Genomic DNA, 20,503 nt, shown 5'->3' on the forward strand with positions numbered 1-20,503 from the left:
TAAATTTGCATAAATTTGCATTTAGTGATGTTCAGCTCAATCAACCATTCGGAACACCAATTATCTATTTTTTGTAAGTCATTTTGTAGGATAACCTGGTCGTCGTGAGAGGAAATGCGACGATATAACACACAGTCGTCCGCGAAAAGACGAATGGACGAAGATATGCCGGATTGGATATCATTGATAAATATGAGAAAGAGCAGGGGCCCAAGCACAGAACCCTGCGGCACGCCTGAAATCACTTCATGAGTTGCTGAATGATAACCGCCGATGACGGTATATTGAAACCGGTTAGTGAGGAAACAGTCAATCCAGGATAATGTGAGGGCATCAATATTGAGGCAAGAAAGTTTAGACATAAGACGTCGGTGCGGGACGCGATCGAACGCTTTTGAAAAGTCTAAAAATATGACATCGGTTTGAAATAATGATTCCAAATGCAAATGAAGGTCAGTAGTGAATTCAAAAAGCTGTGTCTCGCATGAGAGACCGGGGCGGAAGCCATGCTGCTTAGAAAAGAAAAATGAGTTATTGTGAAGGTGGCTGGCGACTTGAGAGTATATAATGTGTTCCATGAGCTTATACATGCAATGCACGTTAATGAAATTGGGTGATAGTTGGATGGATTTGAGCGGTTTCCTGATTTGAATACTGGCACTACCTTGCTTAGTTTCCAGTCTTCCGGAAGCGAGCTGTCTGTTAATGACTGGGTGGATATAATTTGCAAGATCAGGCTAGAAATTATTTTAGTGGACTTCAGAATCTTCGCGGGGAGGTTGTCAGGGCCGGGGCTGGTTGAGAACTTAAAGCTGTCAATAAGTTTCTCGATTCCTTCTGCAGAAATATGAATGGGCGGCATCTGGTTGAGGTGTGAGCGAGGTAAGACCGGAGTGTGCAGGTTCGTGAGTGAAAATGGATGAGAAGTATGAATTCATTACATTGGAGCGCTGCTCTACCGGCACCAGAGAACCGTCTTCGTTAAGCAAGGAAATGTTATGGTTTTTACTACGCGGAGGAGTAAGAACGTTCCAAAACTTCAGGGGTTGGTGCGGAGGATGCTCAGTAGGTCTAGATGATAAAACTTTTTCTTGGAACTTTTTAAAAGCTTATTGTAATCCCTCAGAACAGTAAAATATTTTTCCCATTTAAGAGCAGAATTTGATATTTTGGCAGCGCGGAAAAGGCGTTTTTTCTTTTGCGATAGTTTTCTCAAAGCATTGGAAAACCAGGGTTTGCCTGCGTCACCACGAATGGAAACGAGTGGTACATAGGTATGAATTAGAGATAAAAGTGTGTGTTTGAAAGCCTTCTCATTCTGGTTTTTCCACTCGCAAGTTTGAAAGCCATCCAGTTTTCGTTTACTGATCTTCTGTTGGCAGATTCGCGAAAGGAAAGGTAGAACAGTTCCAACTCTTCGTTGATGCGGGTGAAATCAGCACTGTTATAGTCGCGTATGTGTTTAATGGATGGTTCACGAGCAGGTGCTTGAATGGATAGGTTGAATAACAGCATTTTATGATCACTCAGACCATCGACACACGACATAGAATCTATTAATTCTGCATCCGTGACAAAAACTAGATCAAGTGTGTTGAAATGACGAGTAGGTGCACTGACTGTTTGAATAAAGTTAAACAGAAGTATTAGGTCAAGAAATGCTTTAGACAGACGGGAGGATCCAGTTAAGTTGGCCCAGTTAATATCGGGAAAATTGAAATCGCCACAAAGTATACAATTAGCGCGGGGAAAGCGAAAATTCAATTCGAGCAGGACTGAATGCAGTTCGTTAGTAAAGGAAATGTCACAATCAGGCGCGCGATAACAAGCAATCAGTATGTATGTGATTCCAGAAAATGAAAAGTTAACACACAGAATTTCTTGATGGCAGCTAATATCAATAGTGAAGGAAGGCGTGCAGGACTTAATGAAGACGAGTACGCCGTCACCCCTTCGACCGAGCCTATCGCGCCTGTGAATGGTGAATGCTGTAATGTAATGGCTTTGTAAGCCCCTGCGTGGAGGACCTCCGGGTCAATGGCCGCAGCCCATGGACGTAGGATGAGGGGAGAGTCCCCAGGGAACGATTAACATTTTCTCGTGTTTGCTGAATGTGCCACGACTCGAGTAGAAGCCTCCTGCGTGGGTTGGCTTCCGTTTCCAATACAATGGTGCTGTCGAAGTCAATTGGGTGGTCGCACCCTTCGCAGTGTTCGGCCACGGCGCTGCGTTGACGATTCATGTGACGGACGTCCGCTTTGTGTTGGCTCATCCTGAGCCAACACAAAGCCGCTGACGATTCATTGTGTTGGCTTTGTGTTGGCTCAGGATGAGCCAACGCAAAGCGGACGTCCGTCACATGAATCGTCAACGCAGCGCCGTGGCCGAACACTGCGAAGGGTGCGACCACCCAATTGACTTCAACAGCACCATTGTATTGGAAACGGAAGCTAACCCACGCAGGAGGCTTCTACTCGAGCCGTGGAACATTCAGCAAACACGAGAGAATGTTAATCGTTCCCTGGGGACACTCCCCTCATCCTACGTCCATGGGCTGTGGCCATTGACCCGGAGGTCCTCCACACAGGGGCTTAAAAAGCCAAGCTGCGCTCGCCCGTAGTCACACCGTGAAGAAGGGGCCGAGCCGGTCCCGAAACGTCGTGTTTTTCCTGTATTTTACTTGGTTGGCGTCACTTACCTTCTCCTAACATTAAATTTCCCAACCAGACAGAATTCTGTCGAATGTTTTCTTTTGAGTTTACTAAAAGTGCATGGCCATCTATCTATAGATTGTGTATAGACTGTCTGTATAATTTGTATTGCCTATAATTAGTCTGTAGAAAGTCTATAGACCTCATACACAAAAGCCCATGGACAGTCTATAGATTCTAAATAAATTTCTGGTAAGGATAGCGCGGAAGGCTTTTTTGCTGAGGGAATGTGGATGCCACTGACTTTCCAGAAAAATGAACGCCCCTCAAAGGCGCCACCAATCAATCTTGAGTGCATTACTTGACGCTCTCCGCCACGGTGCGGATACGGCGTTGGGCTGCTAGGCCCAAGGTTGAGGGTTCGAAAGCTGACCGCGGCGGTGGCGTTTCGAATATATGGAGAAACCGCCCCTTGTGCTGTGCGATGTCAGCACGCGAAGAACCTCGGGTTATCGAAATTGGCCCCGTGCCCTCAACTATACGGTGTCTCTCATAGCCCATGTGCGTCTTTGGAACATGATGCCCCGCATACGATGCCATTTGTTTATGCTTAGAGGTTCCAAATAATTCGCAATTAACCACACATCGGTCCTAGAACTTGATCTCTGTCTGAGTCTCTGTCTGAACACGAACTATGTAAACACTGCTAAATGCAAGGCCAGCGACTCGAGCTTGCCTCGCTACCGATGCTGCCGTGGCCGATGGCGGTCGCTGCCTCAAACGCTACCGCTGCAGCGACAAATGTGTGCTGGTTCTACGGACCCTTGCACATTTCGCCTCCATCAAAACGCGTCTTTGTATTGATTCCAGGAGGTCGTTAATAATGCTTTGCGCTACAAAGTGCTACATTCGCACGCGAAAAAACTGCCAAAAAACTCATGAATGTCTTCTCAGCACAGTGTCTCGGTGCGGGCGGCTTTACTACCGCGGAGGTTTTACCAGTCACTTAGGAAGGAACGGTGCGTATAGCGCGTTACATGCCAGCTTCTTCTTGAAAACTGAGCAGCGCTACTTCGCAACTGCGCTCCTCCGTTTTGAGAGGAAAGGGGAGATGATCGGAAGAAACTCACACTTCTTTTTGAAGCTTCCTGTGAAACTGCGACTACGAACGGTCGAATGATTCCATGCAACCGTAGGCATCGCATGCTTTTGGAATTTCCAGAAAAACTACGCTGAAGAGGGCTCTTACAAAAATTCCTATAGACAGCCTCGCTAGACTTCTGTCAGTGAACTGTGTAGACTTTCAATAGACAGTTCGTATAGACTAGTCGATAGATGATATAAATTCTGTAGATATTCTATAGACAATGTACAGATTTATGGGCACAAAGTTTTTGTACGCTTTTGTCTATAAAAAAAGGAAATATCTATACGAAGGCGACAGAGTCTACAAGAAGTCTGTAGAAGGTCTATAGACCATTTACCGGCGATGTAGGTTGCCGGTAAGCAAATAAACGAAGAGAACGGGCTGCGGGGCTGTCCCGCTTACCCCTTCTGCTCTCGAAATCTTTCCGTCGAACGAACAAGGAGAAAAAAAAAGAAAGCTTTCATTGCCTGAGGATGTGCTGTAATATGGCATCCGGTTTCCTCCTGTAGTGGCTCGCAGGGGTCCACTTGAGTCGGGCGCAGCGTCTTGATCAGGCTAACCTGCGAGACAATGACGAGTTCAGCGACCGCGGGAGTTTCCTGTCGTCGCACTCTGGGGCCGAGAGGGTCATTGGAGCTCGTCTAGCCTATCTGGTTTCGTCGCTTCAAACAAGAGACTGCGCGGAGACACAACATGTACTTACAAACCGCATCATTCGATGCGGTATGTCGGGGCTGAATCCGCTCGCATGCCGGCTATGCCTAAATCAACGGATTGCGCAGTGCTACTCGAAATCCATGAGTGTTCGGCTCGATGTACGCCGTCTTCTGAGGGCGTTTGCCTGATGGAAATGAAAGCATTTTGTTAATTACTCTTTTATGTTAAGCTCATCTACTTTCCTTCTGGCTGGCTGCCTGTGCCGGTTCCAGATCTGAAAATGGCATAGTGTCACGCGACAGCATCTCGACGCACATGACATGCTATGCTAGCGACTCTTTTGCGCTGCAAGCCCAGAAAAATAGGACTAACGCTTCTAGCTCGTGCGGCTGCCACTATGAGTTTCATGGTGCCGCTTCCACATTTTAATGAATGAATGAGTTCTGTAGTTCTCTCTCAAGTAACTTAAGCGTGCAGGTTACATTGAAGGGATGGCTCAAACCAGTGCGCATGCTTTGCATAGCCGCAAGCGCGTAGACAGCTGCTGTAGAAAAGAAAAGTTGCAGTCACTGGCGAAGTAACAAAATAAATAGCTTGGCTCGTCACCGATATTTGGAGCAAGCATGAAACGCATTGTGGCAAAGGCGTAGAATACTCTTGGACGCCTCATAGATGGTGGTAGCCGTACTTGAGTGCTGGCCTGGTTCTTTGGCTACGGAACGGGCCGCCGCTTTCAGCCGCTTCTATATTCCAGCTGCACAGCGCGCGGTTGGCGATACGTGTGAAACTAAGGGATCGCCGGTGACGAAGACGCCGAATTAAGGCAGTAGCATGAGAGCCATTCAGTTGAAACGCAGGGTGCGTGAGGCTTCGCCGATGGCGCTTTGGTCGAACTCTAGAGGCAGATTTTTCTTTTTTTTCTACAGTATACCACTCGGACAGAAAAGTTCGGTGTCATGTTCGGCTTCTGGTTCGCCGCAATTTCCGTACGACGTTCGTGGGAATTTGCCGAGAATGGCAGCTACAAGCATCTGATGCTTAACAATTGTACGCGCGGTTTGATCATCAGTTGTTGTTGATCTAAACGACACCGTACGCACTATCATTAGGTCAAACGGTAGCATGCGAGCCATACATGTGTTTGATATGTCATATCTTGTGCAATTCTGTGAATGACCATGCACCTCGTTAGTATCATTGTAATCAGGGCAACGATATTGGCTTCGGAGTGTCAGTTCCATCATCCTTGAGTTGTTCAGTGGTTCAATAGCTTCATGTCCATGGTGGTCTAATCGGAAAATAAAATAGGCGTTCAACGTAGTTAAACAGTTCCCTTCAGGGAGATTTGGCTTTTCTTTTTTTTTTTTCAAATGCACTGTTGCTGGTAATACAGTGAAGCCGCAAGCTGCGTCCGGCACACCTGAAAACAGTTTAACATCGCAGTTTGCTACTGACCGATTCTCGTAATTAATTGTTACACAACTGCTGTGACCAATAGAATAGGATTTTCGTGATGGAGTCTGAACACGCAATAAACGAGGAATGTGTAGTGCGAACACGGCTCCTCTATTATCTGGCGGCAATTCGGAATTTCCTTGTGCAGCACGCAGATGCTCGTTGCTCTGAATCTTCCCCGACTAACGTAACGTCAATCATTTCCCTTGGGGAAATCCCAGAGACGGTGTACTGCGCTTGCTTCTGTGGGGGATTACGGTCAACTTCTATATTTAAATTCAGGGCATGTATTGAATGTCGCCTCCTTTGTAGCGTACGCCCATGAGACGAAATACTCGAAGGCTTGCAATTGGTTTTTTGTGGTTGCTACAAAACCCAACAGTGGTTTAGTCTTCCCCGCGTCTGTGCTTGTGCATTGCTTGTGGAGGGAACTAAATCGTCACTACACCATCGCAACCATTATGCCCCACTCACCTAACCGCTGTCTTTCGACTTTTGAGCTTAATTTGACAAAACAGTGACGCGATTTACACAAAGGAGAAGGCCACATTAACTAGTGCTACCGCTTCTTGAAAATATGTAGGCAGTTTTGCACAGTGTGTTTTATCGATTGTCGGCCAACAGCTGCAGGCATTTAAAGCGTTTCCCTAACATCACAATCATTGACATTGTAATCGGCAGTGATACTGCGCCTGTGACGGTGCTTTAGTGGAAGCAGATAGCGTTGCCCTCCTGCTCAGTCTTCAACGTCTGCAGCGTATTTGAAATAAAGTAAATAGCACTAGCAAGTGTGGTCCTCAAAACAGGAAGGCGCCTGCGACACAGTCGGAATATTGTTAGGCGGCTGATCTCAGGCGGTGGTTACCGAATACTACCAATTGCTTAGGACTCTACCGTGTGGTGGGGAAATCAATTTTCATGCAAAATAAGAACAAAAGGAAAAAACTGAACCCCTGGCCTCAGTGTTTCCAGGCGTAGGAATGGCTTCCGGCAATTCGAAGTGAAGCCTTTCGCAGGCTTGTGTAATCTACACTTCATGCCATATATGTGGGCAGTACAAACTAATCGATGTTTCATTAATGTGCCCTGTTTGTTTGGCTTTGAGCTTGTGCCGCGCCCGTCGCTCGAGGTGCCTGTGTGCATCAGTGTTGTGATTTCTTTCAAACTGATGCACGTGAATGTTTGCGGTGCAGTGCTCTAAGCACAGCGCTTCGAAGGGAAAATATTATTGGTGCAGGCCACGGTTTACTTTACATGCGCGATATCTAACGGGAAGGCGAAGTTGCAAGAAATGCTTTGAAAAAAAAAAGAAACAACGCATGTCAGATGCTCGAACAACCTTGAAATAAGTTATGGACGATCGAACATAACGAAGTTTCCTTGACCTTTGAAGTACCGCGGTGGAAGGAAAGGGTGCTAGAAGTGAACAGTTCATTGCAAAATACTTCGCTAGCAGGCCGCCACTGTTATGTAGTTGACATGTGCCATGACCAAATGACGAACGTAAGATGGACGCAGAAAATAAATTTACATAAAGACCGTGGCATGATAGGTAAGTGTGAGTGTATCAGGGTGAATAACCGAATTTGGAACATATTTTTGTCAAAGAATAATTCTCTCGTTGCATTTTTATTATGAACTACAAATTTTCTTCAGAAGTACTGTTCGCACACAGTGACTTCTTGCAGGGTTTCACCGGTGTGGTCTCGTCTTCAAGAATCAGGCGCAAAACAGTACTGGAAAGTGTTCAGCGGTAAACCGCGGAACGAGGCTGAGACCGAGACCACAGATGCCACGCAGTTAGGCTTAACCACTACAGCTCTGCCCCACAGCCCGTGTTTATGCTTGTGCCGCTTTCCCTGTCCTCGGCCTTCAATAACCAACTTGATGTCGTTCTCTCTCTCTCTCTCTCTTTCCCCTTCTCTGTCGCTTTCCTCCCCTCCCCCTCCACCTTTGGCGCACACAGCAAGGATGACGCTCGTCAAGCCTGGCGAGCTTGGCGACTGGCAGGATGGCAAAGGCATGGACCACACTACTCACTTCACTTGCTCGTCTCGTCTGACCGCTTTGCCCTCCCGCTGTGCACGCGGACGCTGTTGCACGCCCTGCACGCCTTGCATCTTCCTTCTATTTACTGATGGCGATGATGATGATAGTGTTCGGCCTACCCAGCTCCCCCTCCTTGTGCTGCATGACGCTTGTTTAATCGAGCTGCCGGGATGCCGCGGTTTCTTGTCATGCTTGCCTCGCGATGACTGCACCACGATGCTTTACTGACTGGTGCAAGCAGCTGTCACTGAACAACTAGAGACATAGCTCGAGATTTGGGAGCTGCGCAGTTATGTGTTGCGTAGACCAGCTCAAACAGACGCGCAGGAAAGAAAGGTGACTGCACGCGCGGCGCTGTCTCAAAACTAGTGCCTTTATTGGGGAGGCAGCAAACGCCTATTATCCCTGAAGTGTAATTAGGAAGACACTCAACTCACTCAGTTCAGCATCCTCTTACGTAATTTAGAGCAATGTGAGCCATACAGATGCTTCTCCAGTACTTACATATTGCAAGTAAGCGGCCTGTCGTTCCATGGAGAAAAGCCACCCCTGTATAGACAGTAGCGATCGAAGGTGCTGTGGTGCTTCTTCGTGCGGGCCGCTCTTGTAGCATCTAAGGTGAAGGGAAGGGCCGTATGGTCTAAACTGGCAAATTTGATGATCAGGCGTTTGCACCGGCCCCGGAAACTAGAAAGAAATGGGTAGAGGAGTGGTATCATAAATAAGACACTTTTTTCCGGTACAACTCACAATTTTACGGAGGACAGTGGTGGACAGAGATCGCTTTTTTTTTTGGGGGGGGGGGGGGGATGAGGAACCAAACTGTCATGGAGCAACGTTATATGTAAGATTTCGTAAAGAAACTGGCGCTTTTACACACGAAGGCGCTAGAGTGAATGAACACGTCTGAGGCACGCAAAAGATTTCAGCCTTAGAAAGTTTAACAATGCACAGTTCTTCAGCAACACCGCAGCAGCAGTGCGGTGGTCTAAGGCTCTGGTGAAAAATTGCAGAGCCGCTGACAGATGTGTGCCTCAAGACCTCGTGGAAATGCTAGAAGAGAGAAGTGCGTTTCAAACCGACAAGAAAAAGGGTTGGCTGCCCTGTGAATTTTTGTAACACTATTAAGAATGTGCGATATAACGTGATGTGGAATTGAGCGTCCCGAATGTGCACATGGGGGCGACGAGAGACGCGTATCGGAGGGCGTCGGATTAATTCCCATCACATTTTTTTTTTGCCAGGCACTGACATTGCACAACACACAGACGTTGCCTAATTTTGCCTTTCTAGTATTCGAACCCTCGATAAACGGCTCATCATTCGAGCGCCAAAGCCCCTGAGCCACCTACGTACGTCCGCCTAAGAATGCGTGTTTGTGACGTCGTAGTCTTGTTTTCTCACCAGCACTTTCGGCACACTCTAAATTCAACGCATCTTCACACTGCACTCCGCGTTCTCACTCTTCCTCTGTTTTCCCAGATCTTAACTGCTAACTATTCACAGTCCACTTACTGTAACATATGATCCTGGGTCGTTTTCGTCGTGTCTCCTGTCACATTAAAGTGCTTGCTCAGGTCAACGAACCCTACATCTTCTACATGCTAGAGCATGGTCAGCCATGTTGCATCGTTTCTTGCCCCTGTGTCATAGTGAAAAACAAACTTACTTGAGTACTCTGGCACAGCGGCAATGGGAGGGAAGTTTGGAGGGGGGGGGGGGGGGGGGGGCAGCATTCGAGGCCGCTCACGAATTTACACACACGACTAAAACCTTCAGCTGCCTGCATGTCCGCTTCTTGAAGTGAGAACACTTCGCGTGCAGCTTCGCTCCGTCTTGGGACTTATAGAAGTGCCTCGGTGCTTCTTGAAAACATTGGCACTTAGTGTGGCATGAGGGTAAATTCGAGAGACATGGCAGAGACATTTGCTCTGCAGTGGGCGTAGTTGGGCTGATGATGATGATGATGAGTGTGGCATCGTAGTTGCGCAGGGAAGGTGCAGTTTAGCGAACAAACCAGAGTTTTAATACTTCGGTGACGTAGCACCTCAAAGTACGTTTGGAGAAACTGAAATAAAAAGATTGACTTAGGACACCTGCGGTTGCCAGTCGCAACATCATTACATAGCGTGCAAACATTGTGGCTATTAGTCAGCCTACATATTTCGGCTCAATCCGCAGGTACCTCCGGCTGGAAACGTTTCAAAGTTAGGTTGTCTGAGTACTCTCAACTTGAGATTAATGGAATGAAGGATGCCTTAATAACAGTTAATAACAACATGACTTTTTTTGTGAGAACATCGAGGAAACTAATACGCATGCATAGAAAATAACTTTACAGTAAAAAAGGGTCAAAGAGCAATCGTAAAGCCTATTTAATTTTTATTTTATTCTCTTTGTATAGCGCATTGGTCGCATTTTTGTTCCTTGCCATATGGGGTGGTAATAATATAAATCTCAGTAGCGATGATTTCACTCGGTTTTTCTTGAAAGAAGACAGAAGCCTGCAGCCTTGAACAAGGTTTCCGCATTTAACCTATCTAACGTGTCCACGAATTTCTCAAGCACGCGGTTCACATGTAAAGATTTTCTATCCTACTTTCCCGCACAGAATTCGGAGACACATTTCAGGGCTGCTATACACACACCGTTTCCTTAGATTGGCAAAACTGATCCTGTGAGGTTTCTTTCCCGAATTCGCACGGTCGCAAAATACGTTTTAATTCATATATACTTAAAAGAAAGAATTAATCGCCTATTCTGTGCTTTTCGGAGTGAAATTCGCGGGGTCAATAAGAAATGAGTTCAACGTTCTATCGACCATACCGCTGGACGATGCCGTGGCAGATGGGTGGAAAACTTACATGCTCTTACCAAAATCATTCGTTCCTCTGGGACAGTAAGTATAGCTTAGCACGAACGCAGTGGCTTCTTCGGGAATTTGATTTCACTGAACGTGGTTTTGCGACGTGACATGACACACGGGCACTGCGCTGTAACAGCGATGTTCTTCCATTGCGCGTATTTTGTCCTTTGCGGGGAATTCGTGAGGTAAAATTTCGCGGTAAGAAATTTTTTACGTAGTTTTAGAAAATTTTAAGGACCTAAATTGTATCACTTCTACCAAATTGACGCACTTTTCAGGCTGCAGCAGCGAAAAATGTTTTAAATAGGGAATTCTGAGTGTAACTGATGGAATTTTTTTTCTTTTTCACAGCATAGACCGTCGCCGCTCTCGGCCACACTGCCACTCTCTCGCTAATAATGCCAAACTGCCGTAGTCGTATGTATACAATTTGTCGCCGTAGCAAATGAAATTTGTTGTTTCGCTTGTAATTACAGCCCGTCGAGTAATTAGTGTTGTAAGCACGCAAGGACACCGTGAATACGATATACCGCACCTATAAAACACGCGGAGAGTTAAGACTTCGTGAACAGGACAGGGACAAGAAGCAAAGAAACGACTGCGACACCACAGGCGCAGACTGCCGGCTGTCTATTCGCGGTAGCTACAAAGCAGAGGCTATTCGTTTCTCAGCGTTCCCCTAAACGAACCAACCAGCCCGCAAGAACGTTCTATTAAACCATGACATACAGCCTCCATGAATACAGGTATACGCAAAGCCGACTGCGCCTTGTCTCGAGTTGCGGGCCCCCGTTTTCGGCGCCGAAACTTGGGCCTGGTGATGCAGAAACGAAGGAACAAAGAAATATCTCCTCATTTCACGCTGCTGAGCGGAAAGAACACACGAGGCCTCTGATCGGATACCATGAATCCGCATGGCACGCGAAACACCCATTACTAGGCAGTGCCGCATTTCGCGATGCGAGCAGCTTAGCGACGGTTCCGTCCCGAGTTTGGGGCGTCCTTGGAAGATGCCACGCAGCGTTCGCGTCGCGTTAGGGTGCGCCTGAAGATGACGACCGCCGACGGCTCGCCCGACGCTGTCTCCAGCGAAGCGTGCGCTATTGATCCTGTATCGCGGCGCTTCCCGATCGGCGGCCCCTGATGCGAGCCAACGTCCCAACGGTCGCCGATAGCGCTGGTGAAGGCGAGAGAGTTAGAAAGGGGGGAGGGAGGCGTGTGTTTGGGAAAGCAGGATTTTCTCCGGCTCCCGCGCATTGAGCTCTGCTCAAAAAGAAGTTTTCTGGGCGGCGCTGATTAAATTGCTTGGGACGGCTTTCGGTATTACGAAAGAACTGGCCTTTGTGAAATTCGGAAGTATTGTGCCCTGCGCTCGATCTGGGCCCGCATAGCTGCGGCTGGGTGAAACTTCGGACATCTCATGGGCGTTTAAGACGCCGCATCGAACTTTGGGTAAAAAAAGCAACGCTAGATTCCAAGGCTGCGTCGTTTGACTCTGGACGCGGTGGAGATATTTATTTTTGAGTCAGCTTTCTCCCTTCTCGAAATATATAAACGTAAAGGTTGAAGTTTGAAGATTGGTAGAGACCATTTGCGGAGTGTGCAGGGGTGTCTTACGTTTCGGGCGCTGCTTTTTTTTTTTTTTTTGTGAACACCGACGCCTTTCCTGTTCGCCACAAACAAACTGGGAAAAAAGCGGACAGCAGCTCCGAGTTGAACCGCAAGAGCAGAAGCGATTATCATTTTGGAGAACTGAACTTGTAGAAGCGATTGATATATCGATCGCGTAATGCACGAAGATTCGACGCCTTGGATAAGCAATGTTTTAATCGCGTAATGTGATGTTTCCGAAAGCGCTCATACATGTAGCCGTACCCATCAAGTAACAAAGAATCTGTATGCTGTTCAAACGTCGTTTCTTTCTTTATTTAGCACCTGCGGTGTACCTTGAATACTACGCGATCGATAATCGCTCCTTATGCGTAAACATCTCCCGTCGGTTAATATACACCCTAAGCCCTTACGCGTTGCTCCATGACATTTGCCTAATAGGGTTGTGTGCTGAACCTAGTGTTGTGGCTTCGAAAATATCTTCTATGGTTGCCAAGAACTGCGACCATTAAATTTCCAATGAAGCACACATGTAGGGAAGAGCAGGACAGAACGCGACACAACAACATAGTTTTTATCTCTTATTTACAGTAAATTCATATCAGCAGGAGGCTCAACAGTGAAACTGCAGATAGGACCTTCTCACAAAGTTCCAAATTATCGCCTTCATTTTGTTTGTTTTTCACAGATATCGACAAACTGATATTACAGAACTTTACTTCACCACCCTAGCGCCACGCTCAGTAAATATGAAAACTTCAGATGAAGCGGAACACGTTAAATTTTGTCCCGACTCTCTAGGCAAAATGAGACCTGCTTCCAAAATTGAAACATTACTCACTCTTGTGATGAATCCACAAGATCTCGGCTGCATCAGCGCTAACAAAGCCTTTTTTGAATATCCTCTCGACAAACACTGTAGCTGTTCGTCCAAATAAGCAAACGAATATGCAGTTCTGTATAGCCCGGGTATGCGAACCTTTTCAATTCCCTCCTTTCTTCGCAACTTTTTTTATGTTTTTATGCCACACCTGATGGCCTTTCGCTTCATTCGTGTCTAATGGCGTCGCGATTTAGTTCTATTCGCAGTACGTGAGCACGAACTTTTTCAACGTGACGTTAGGTTAAGCCGTAGCGAACTTGCTCCATTGACAAATTTACTGCACAAGCAGCCGTTCTTGCTTGCCGGAAAAAATGCACCACTTGGGTTCCAAAGCACTTTGTGCAGTCCTGCACATTCCCTCACTTTTCTTTAGTGCTAAGTGGTGGGTATCTTTGGGAACACCTGATCTCACTGTCGCTGGTGGATGCTGTCCACAGCTTTCTTCAGATCACTTATAAAAATGGTCTATAAACTTCTCATAGACTTCTTATAGACTATATTGGCTTCCTATAGATATTTCACTTGTCTATTCTTAGTCTGTAGTCTGCCTGCAGAAAAAAAGCCTACTAAAAGCGTATGGTCATAAGTCAATGATTGGTAATAGACACTCTATTAGATTTGTATTGCCTATAGACTTGGATAATACCAATCTCGTCCCTTTTAAGTTGATTTTCAGTTTGCAGTGGACATGCGGCGGGCCATGCAAGCTACATATCGTATTTATTTTATCACGCATTTAAACGTTAAGAGGCCGTAAATCAACAGAGCGTCACGTTTTGTCCAACTCGCTGCCTCACTACTGTTATGGCTGGGTTAAAGAAAAAAAAAAACAAGGACGTCAACACTGTAGCTTAAGTATTCCGTTTCAATGAGGACTCGTACAGTATTTTTTAACCAGCATTACAAACCAAACGTAGGATAGTACGTATTTCATTCCGGGTGCGTAAGGAGAATTGAGCGGAAACGCAAGGCAAGCGATTGAACTGTGAAATTCAGGCCCTAGAAAGGCGTTGCTGGATCTGAGATATATGGTTTTAATACTTGCTTGTCTTCATCTTGCGCCTTACTCTGTGTTCAAGTGCCAAGATTTCCTTGAATTTCGTCGACGAGCGCAAAGGACGCGTATCTCCAGACAGAAAGTGTGCGCGCGCGAGTGCATGCCGCTTTGCGACCGTAAATGGCATGGCCGAATCAGCATGCATGCACGCAGTGATGGCCAGGGCCCCGAGTCCTTGTGGGGGCTGAGGGCGCTGTAGTGTCGCTGCTACACTAGCTCCCTCTCGTGGCCATCGCTTATCTAACGTGGCCCGTTTGTCCGTCAGGAAATCGGTACAAGGAAGACTACAGGGCCTCGATGTCGCCCTCTGGAGGCGTCTACGTCAACAATGAGCTGGCGTCTCGAGCGGCCATGATGACATCCCTAGGTAGTTACTCGGCGCTGTGCTTCCTCTGGCGATTGTCGCGCGGCTTCTATACACGCTTAGAGTGTGAATAGTGCGCGAAGCGTTGGTCTAAACCTTATGTTTGCCGCATAAGATTCACTCCAGTAGCTTTATTACTTATTAGGCTTATCTCGAGAATAGCACTGCGTGATTACAAACTACCAAGCATTATATGTAGACTGCTGTGCATCTTTATCGCATCAACTTTTAAAAATCTTTCCTGCCTTAACCGCTGGCCTGTTAGAGGTCAAACTGCACACAGAGCTTGCAAATTGCGGCAATTTTTGCTTCGTAGTAAGCTCTAAAACGCTACTTTCGTGGTTCGGCCGCTCATGATGCAAGCTCGAAACCTGGTGCGCCGATATCAATGAACCGAAAGCCGCCAGCATCGGCTTGCCAGGCATTGGGAACTCCGGTGAGTTTCGGTCACAACTACAGGCAACTGGTGACTGAAGGAGGCCTGATGTTTAAAAATGTTAATAAATCGTGGACATGTACGTAGCCGACGGGCTGCGGCGATGGTGAATTGTCTGAAAAACTAGGAAACGAACCTGCATGCTTTGTATCGCCGGCAGTGGTTGGTTCGAATCCTGCTCAGGGATGGATTTTTTCTCAACTGCATACTGTTGCCATGACAACGATACGACGCTCCAGTTGGCTTCCCTCTGGCCGCTATGCGAGGATTTGGCGCTGACGTCTGGATTGACTTAACTCTAGATTGACTGAACAACGGTTTCCTATGGAGGTTTCCTGCCCCGGGGCTTCCAGCCAAGGGCGGCGGTGGCGGCCTAAAAGGGTCCACGCACCTCTCGACGCTCGCCTCGGCGCCTTTCGGGATGGGACGCTTTCCTCAGCAGACAACAGATGTCGCCACCAAGTATTACTTTCAAAGTTATTACAGTGCACAAGCTACCGCAATGTGCAAGCAACGCGCGCAGTTTTACCGCAAACGAGCCAGCGATCAAGGCGGGAAAATATTTAAAAGTTACTGCGGTAATGATGCAGAACATTGTAGGTTACAGGACGTTTCTAGAGGGGATTTGCTCTCCGCCTTGGGGCCTTTCTTGTTTTTGTTGATACTTTCAATGTGCCTCTAACACACGACCGACTTATAAAGCTATACCGAACAGCGGAAGCTCTTCTTGTCCTCACTTGTTGTTCAAGGTGACTCTTTCGCTGTTGGATTCTTAACGTACAACATCGTTCGTTTCAGTGAAGTTAGCAGTTATGTCTTGAAGGAGGAAATAAAAAAAATGGCAAGCATTACCCTAAAAAATCATTTACGTTGTTACGGAAGGAGCGATATGTCACGCTTCGTTGCAATAGCAACGAAGAAGACTGGCGTAGCTTCTGAAAATGTCGAGTGGGTCGGAAGTCTCGGCCATGTAGGTGCATCCGAAAAACTGAGACTAGCGAGCGCTGAAGTATTTAGGGAAGTTATTGCACGAACAGTTTTTGCAACGCGACCCTCCAGAGCATCCGACGTGGGGAGACTCCAGAGCTACGCCAGTCGGCTGGGAGTCCTGATTCGCCGAGTGCCTAAGCCATTTTTTCCGCGAATTTTATTATCAAATAACTTTATTAGCCTCACGTCGCAAAAGAATGCTCGTTACACTGCGGAATGAGTTCATTCAAGACCGCAACCTCTCTACTAATTTCTAAAGAGTCGCTTTATGAGATGGGAGTAAATACGCGTCGCATTAATCAAGCACACAATAATAATGGTATCCATTCAAGAATTGCTCTTGCAAGTTTTGGGCATACGCGGCAAGCGTTAATAATGCAACGCCCCCAAGATAAGTTTTTAAGCACTGCAATGCTGCTCTCGCGAATTAAGGAATACCGATCGATTGCGCGGGGCAATTCGTTTAAGTGCACAGGTACGTATGAAACGGCGACTGCCATACTTTCTGGGCCATCATTTATTGAACTCTCGTTTCGTATTCAGCGCACGCTTCGAGAACGGGTCGATGGTCTGCGCAAAAGCGCGCTAATTGGAGCATGGAATCGCGCTGGCATGGGTCGGGGTTAACGGCTCTTCGTTTCAGATTTCGGTTTCGGTGTTGGGTCGAACGTTAGGGCTGCGTCCCAGACGTCGACGCTGCCTCTTTTCTTCCCAACCTCGCGTAGAGGTGTGGTCCGGGCTTAACGTATGGCGTGATCCCGTCCCCCTTAACTACCGCCTGTCGTACGTCACGAACTTTCGCATCAACGCACGGAAAATGGCACTGGGGCTCCGTTTAGCATGCGAATGGATGACGGCCTGGTCAAGTTAACGTTACTAACACCGTGTGTTGCTTTTGCTTTTCTCCACTTGCACCTCAAGCGGGACAGGCTGAGGTACTTGGACCTACGAGGGCTGCTCACTATGCTTTGCCTGGTAGATGGCCAATTTTTTTCAGAAGCTGGAATTGAAAGATGGTGCATTAAAACGATAGGCTGCATGTTGTTCTCGCACAAGCGCATATCTCTGTTCCGTGTAGTCTTCAGGAGCGACAGTTTCCTCCCGTAACCTTTGTATTAGTCTGTCTATGCCATCTTTAAAGGATGAGGGCTGTAGTTCTGTCCCGCCCATCTTACAGTGGGGCCTTGCGTCGTTAGATTTCTTGCTGATTCTCAGGACGAAGGGCACAGGTCTCCCCTCCGATGAAGAGAATGGCATTGCAGGGATCCGATGCTGTCGTCAACAGCCGCTCTTGTTCTTCTATGCCCGGAGGCAGATTCGGAGTGTGGAAATACACCTGGCGTGCATAGTTAGCAGGACACGGGAGTCCGTAAGCTTTCAGCTTGCGCTTTATTGGCGGAACATGGCAGAATTCCAGCCAGTTCCAGGTAGTGCGCCCAGGCTACCCAGAAATAGTTTTTTTCAGCGACTTGCCTGCCTGGGAAAATTTTTGGTACCGGGTGTATATCACAGCGGTTGATGACTATATTCGATTCTGGTTTGCTTACGAATGCGGATATTCCATATCTCTAATCGAATGTAACATCTTTCAATTCAATCGCTTTATAAGTATCCAAGGAGGGAGCAGTTATTCAACGCCACTCGTAAATCTGGGGCTTCCACCATGCTTTTTTGGATGTTTTGTTCAAAGCTATTTTTCGCTAATGTGTTCCTACTGTTCTGCGCTATATTAGAAAAAGGAATCAGTTTTTTTTTAATATAAATTAGGTGGTAGCCGCAAGCATGACGAGATGGCCTGATTTCTTTAACCTACTGGCCTCGTTTGCTCTTAGAGTAAAGTTTTTCTACGAGGATTTATTAAGGCTGACAGAAAGTGTTGATGTGGCAACCTTATTCGTTATAAGAGCTGGAGCGCCGTTTCGTCCTCGTTTTCTCGCTTTGTTTATTGCGAAATTCCAGCTAAACAATTGTGTGAATTAGTGGTCAAGATAGCTGTTTCTGTCAGTTGACGGAAATGGCTGCTGCACTTACCCTACCGCATTAATGCGAGGAAACAACTGTTTTTTTTTTTTCAAATCGTATGAGCAGTACAGCTAATGACCAGGCAGAATAAAAACTGTTTTGGAGCAGCAAAACTTAACATCATGTCTGAACAAAACTTATTCGAACTATTCGGCAGAGCAGTTCATAAATGTGGCTCTTCATATTCGGGTGAAGCCCGATTTTACCCTATTCCTGCAACGCAAATATATTTCTTAAAAATCAAGCTTAAACCGGTACATCTCCCGGACATGACCCTTCTATAGTCGAATACTACTTAGGTCTGCAGTGAAGCTCCGCCCACATTCAGCCTCCGCGCACGGAATTCCTCCACGACGAAAAAGTAGTCCGCTGCTTAAACGCTTCTTGTTACCTAAAAAAGAAGCTTATGACAAGAAAAAAAATTATGAGCTCTAAAATTTTAATGCACGGATTGTTTGGTGTAGTCAAATATTAAAAAGCTGATTTCGTTTACTGTTGCTATTGGCCAGCGGAGCAATACAGGACGCCGCGGACCGTGGCTGAGTGTTAGCAACTGCTGTTTTTTTTTTAGTTGTAACCTACTATAGACGATGTAGGTTTTCCATTTCACAAAGCTGAAGGCACTACAAGTAAAAATTTGTGGATACCTAGCGCTTATTTCAGAGGGGTGTCTTTGGTCAACTCAAGTGGGGACCTTATTAAACTTCTTTTAGCCCTCGTTTTCTTGAGGCTGATGAGTTCGATAAGGACGATTTAGAAGCGAGAAGCCTAAACAAAGTTACCCACCAGGCATCTTATCGAAATCACTGCATTTAGAGCTTGCCACGCTAACGACACCCTGATCAAAGAATAGCATGCGTCTAAAATGGTGGCTCTGATGTTGAATTTTTCGCACTGTACTAATGAAGGCAGGCCGGTTTTGCTCAGACGCAGGAGAGATCCCTAGAAGACTGACAGCTTACGCGAGGAAATATTTGTAATCGATTAGGAAAATAAACCTTAATTAGTAAGCATTTTAGTAGAACCAGCGATTTCTATATATGATGTTCAAAAAAACACTGAGAAGAAAAATAGGCCAAATATTTCTATCATAAAAACGACCTGTCTTAGTAAACTGTCTTGTGCTGCGAAAAAAATGACCCGAAAAAACCCGAATTACGGAATTTTTTTTCTCAATAACCCGATTTGCAGCCGCATTCGAGCTCGAAAAATATCGCCCGACTTTTGCCCGCCAAATTCTTGAAAGAATAGAACCCGGAAACCGACGGATCTGCTAATAAACAAAATCTAGTCCTGGTGGGTCCAGTTAGCCTCACGACTAGTGCAAGCGATTTTATGATATGCAAGCTCTTGCACAGCTAATTTGCGATGACAAGCTGCTCACATACATGAGACAGACCTTGGCCTATTTGAAGATCCGCATTTGTTCACATGATGAATTGAAAGAGATTTCAATAGAGGTTTCCGGGTAACTTGTCTCAGTGTTTCTGAACCAGGCGTCGTCATTCTGAAGGCACAAAAAAACTGATATTTCATCTCCAGGTGCTCTCGAGCGCCCTCCGCAGATATGAAGAGCCTTAATTATTCAGTGCCACTCCGTGCGCAGTCAACAGCCACCGTGGCTCAGGCAAATCGCTCACAAAGTCATGAAGGGGAGATCCATTTTATTAACCCATTAACGCAAACGCCAGCTATTTGGTTTTAACTCTTGGAGACTAGGTTTTGAAAATAAATCTACAGGTTTTGTGGAGGTTCCAGTGGAGGTTCTTAAGCTCACGAGGTCAGTACCAACCAATCAGTCTGAACAAAGTTGCTGAAGCTTGCTGTGTTGTAGTGAAACGCTACATTTCTCTGCGTTCGTGAGTGCTTGAGCCTTGTCACACGTCTTACTGACCATCATCACTGCGCCTGGGAGTTTAAATGTATGTCTGAACCAACCTTGGAGGGCTTTCTTGGTCCACCAAATCGGTTCTTGCTTCGTCGTTTCTTGGCGGAAGCCACGCGACATCCGCCCCTCCCTCCCCCCTCCCCGCATAATTATGCGCCAAGCGTATATGCAATATAAACAGGAAGGAGGAAGGGTGCAGAGAGCGAATGACGCATGCGCGGCCGCTGTCGCAGGCCTGGTGTTCCTTCAGTACCGGAGCGAGACCAAGCGGGCCCTGCTGCCGAACGAGATCACGTCGATCGACACGGTGAAGGCGCTGTTCGTACGCTCCTTCCCCAAGCAGCTGACCATGGAGTACCTCGACTCGCCGCACATACGTATCTACATACACGACCCCTCCAAGGACATGTTCTACGAGCTCGAGGAC

General features: G+C 46.7%; 1 protein-coding gene across 25 annotated transcripts in view; it reads left to right on the forward strand.

Moving 5' to 3' along the window:
• The window catches only part of LOC149344356 (coiled-coil domain-containing protein AGAP005037), a 443,868-nt gene that overhangs the window by 332,004 nt on the left and 91,361 nt on the right, over positions 1 to 20,503 (forward strand). For 22 of the 25 annotated variants that reach the window (XM_089546281.1, XM_089546283.1, XM_089546263.1 and 19 more), the window contains 3 exons: positions 7,877 to 7,930; positions 14,642 to 14,743; positions 20,310 to 20,503. The exon at positions 20,310 to 20,503 is cut by the window's right edge and continues 5 nt beyond it. In XM_089546281.1, coding sequence (XP_089402407.1) covers positions 7,877 to 7,930; positions 14,642 to 14,743; positions 20,310 to 20,503 — 350 coding nt within the window. The remainder of the gene's footprint in view (positions 1 to 7,876; positions 7,931 to 14,641; positions 14,744 to 20,309) is intronic. The other 3 variants (XM_089546282.1, XM_089546276.1, XM_089546267.1) reach the window with 2 other exon arrangements.

The sequence above is a fragment of the Amblyomma mixtum genome, chromosome 5, assembly GCF_055824585.1.
Source record: "Amblyomma mixtum isolate Tamu chromosome 5, ASM5582458v1, whole genome shotgun sequence".
In the NCBI taxonomy this organism is placed as follows: Eukaryota; Metazoa; Arthropoda; class Arachnida; order Ixodida; family Ixodidae; genus Amblyomma; species Amblyomma mixtum.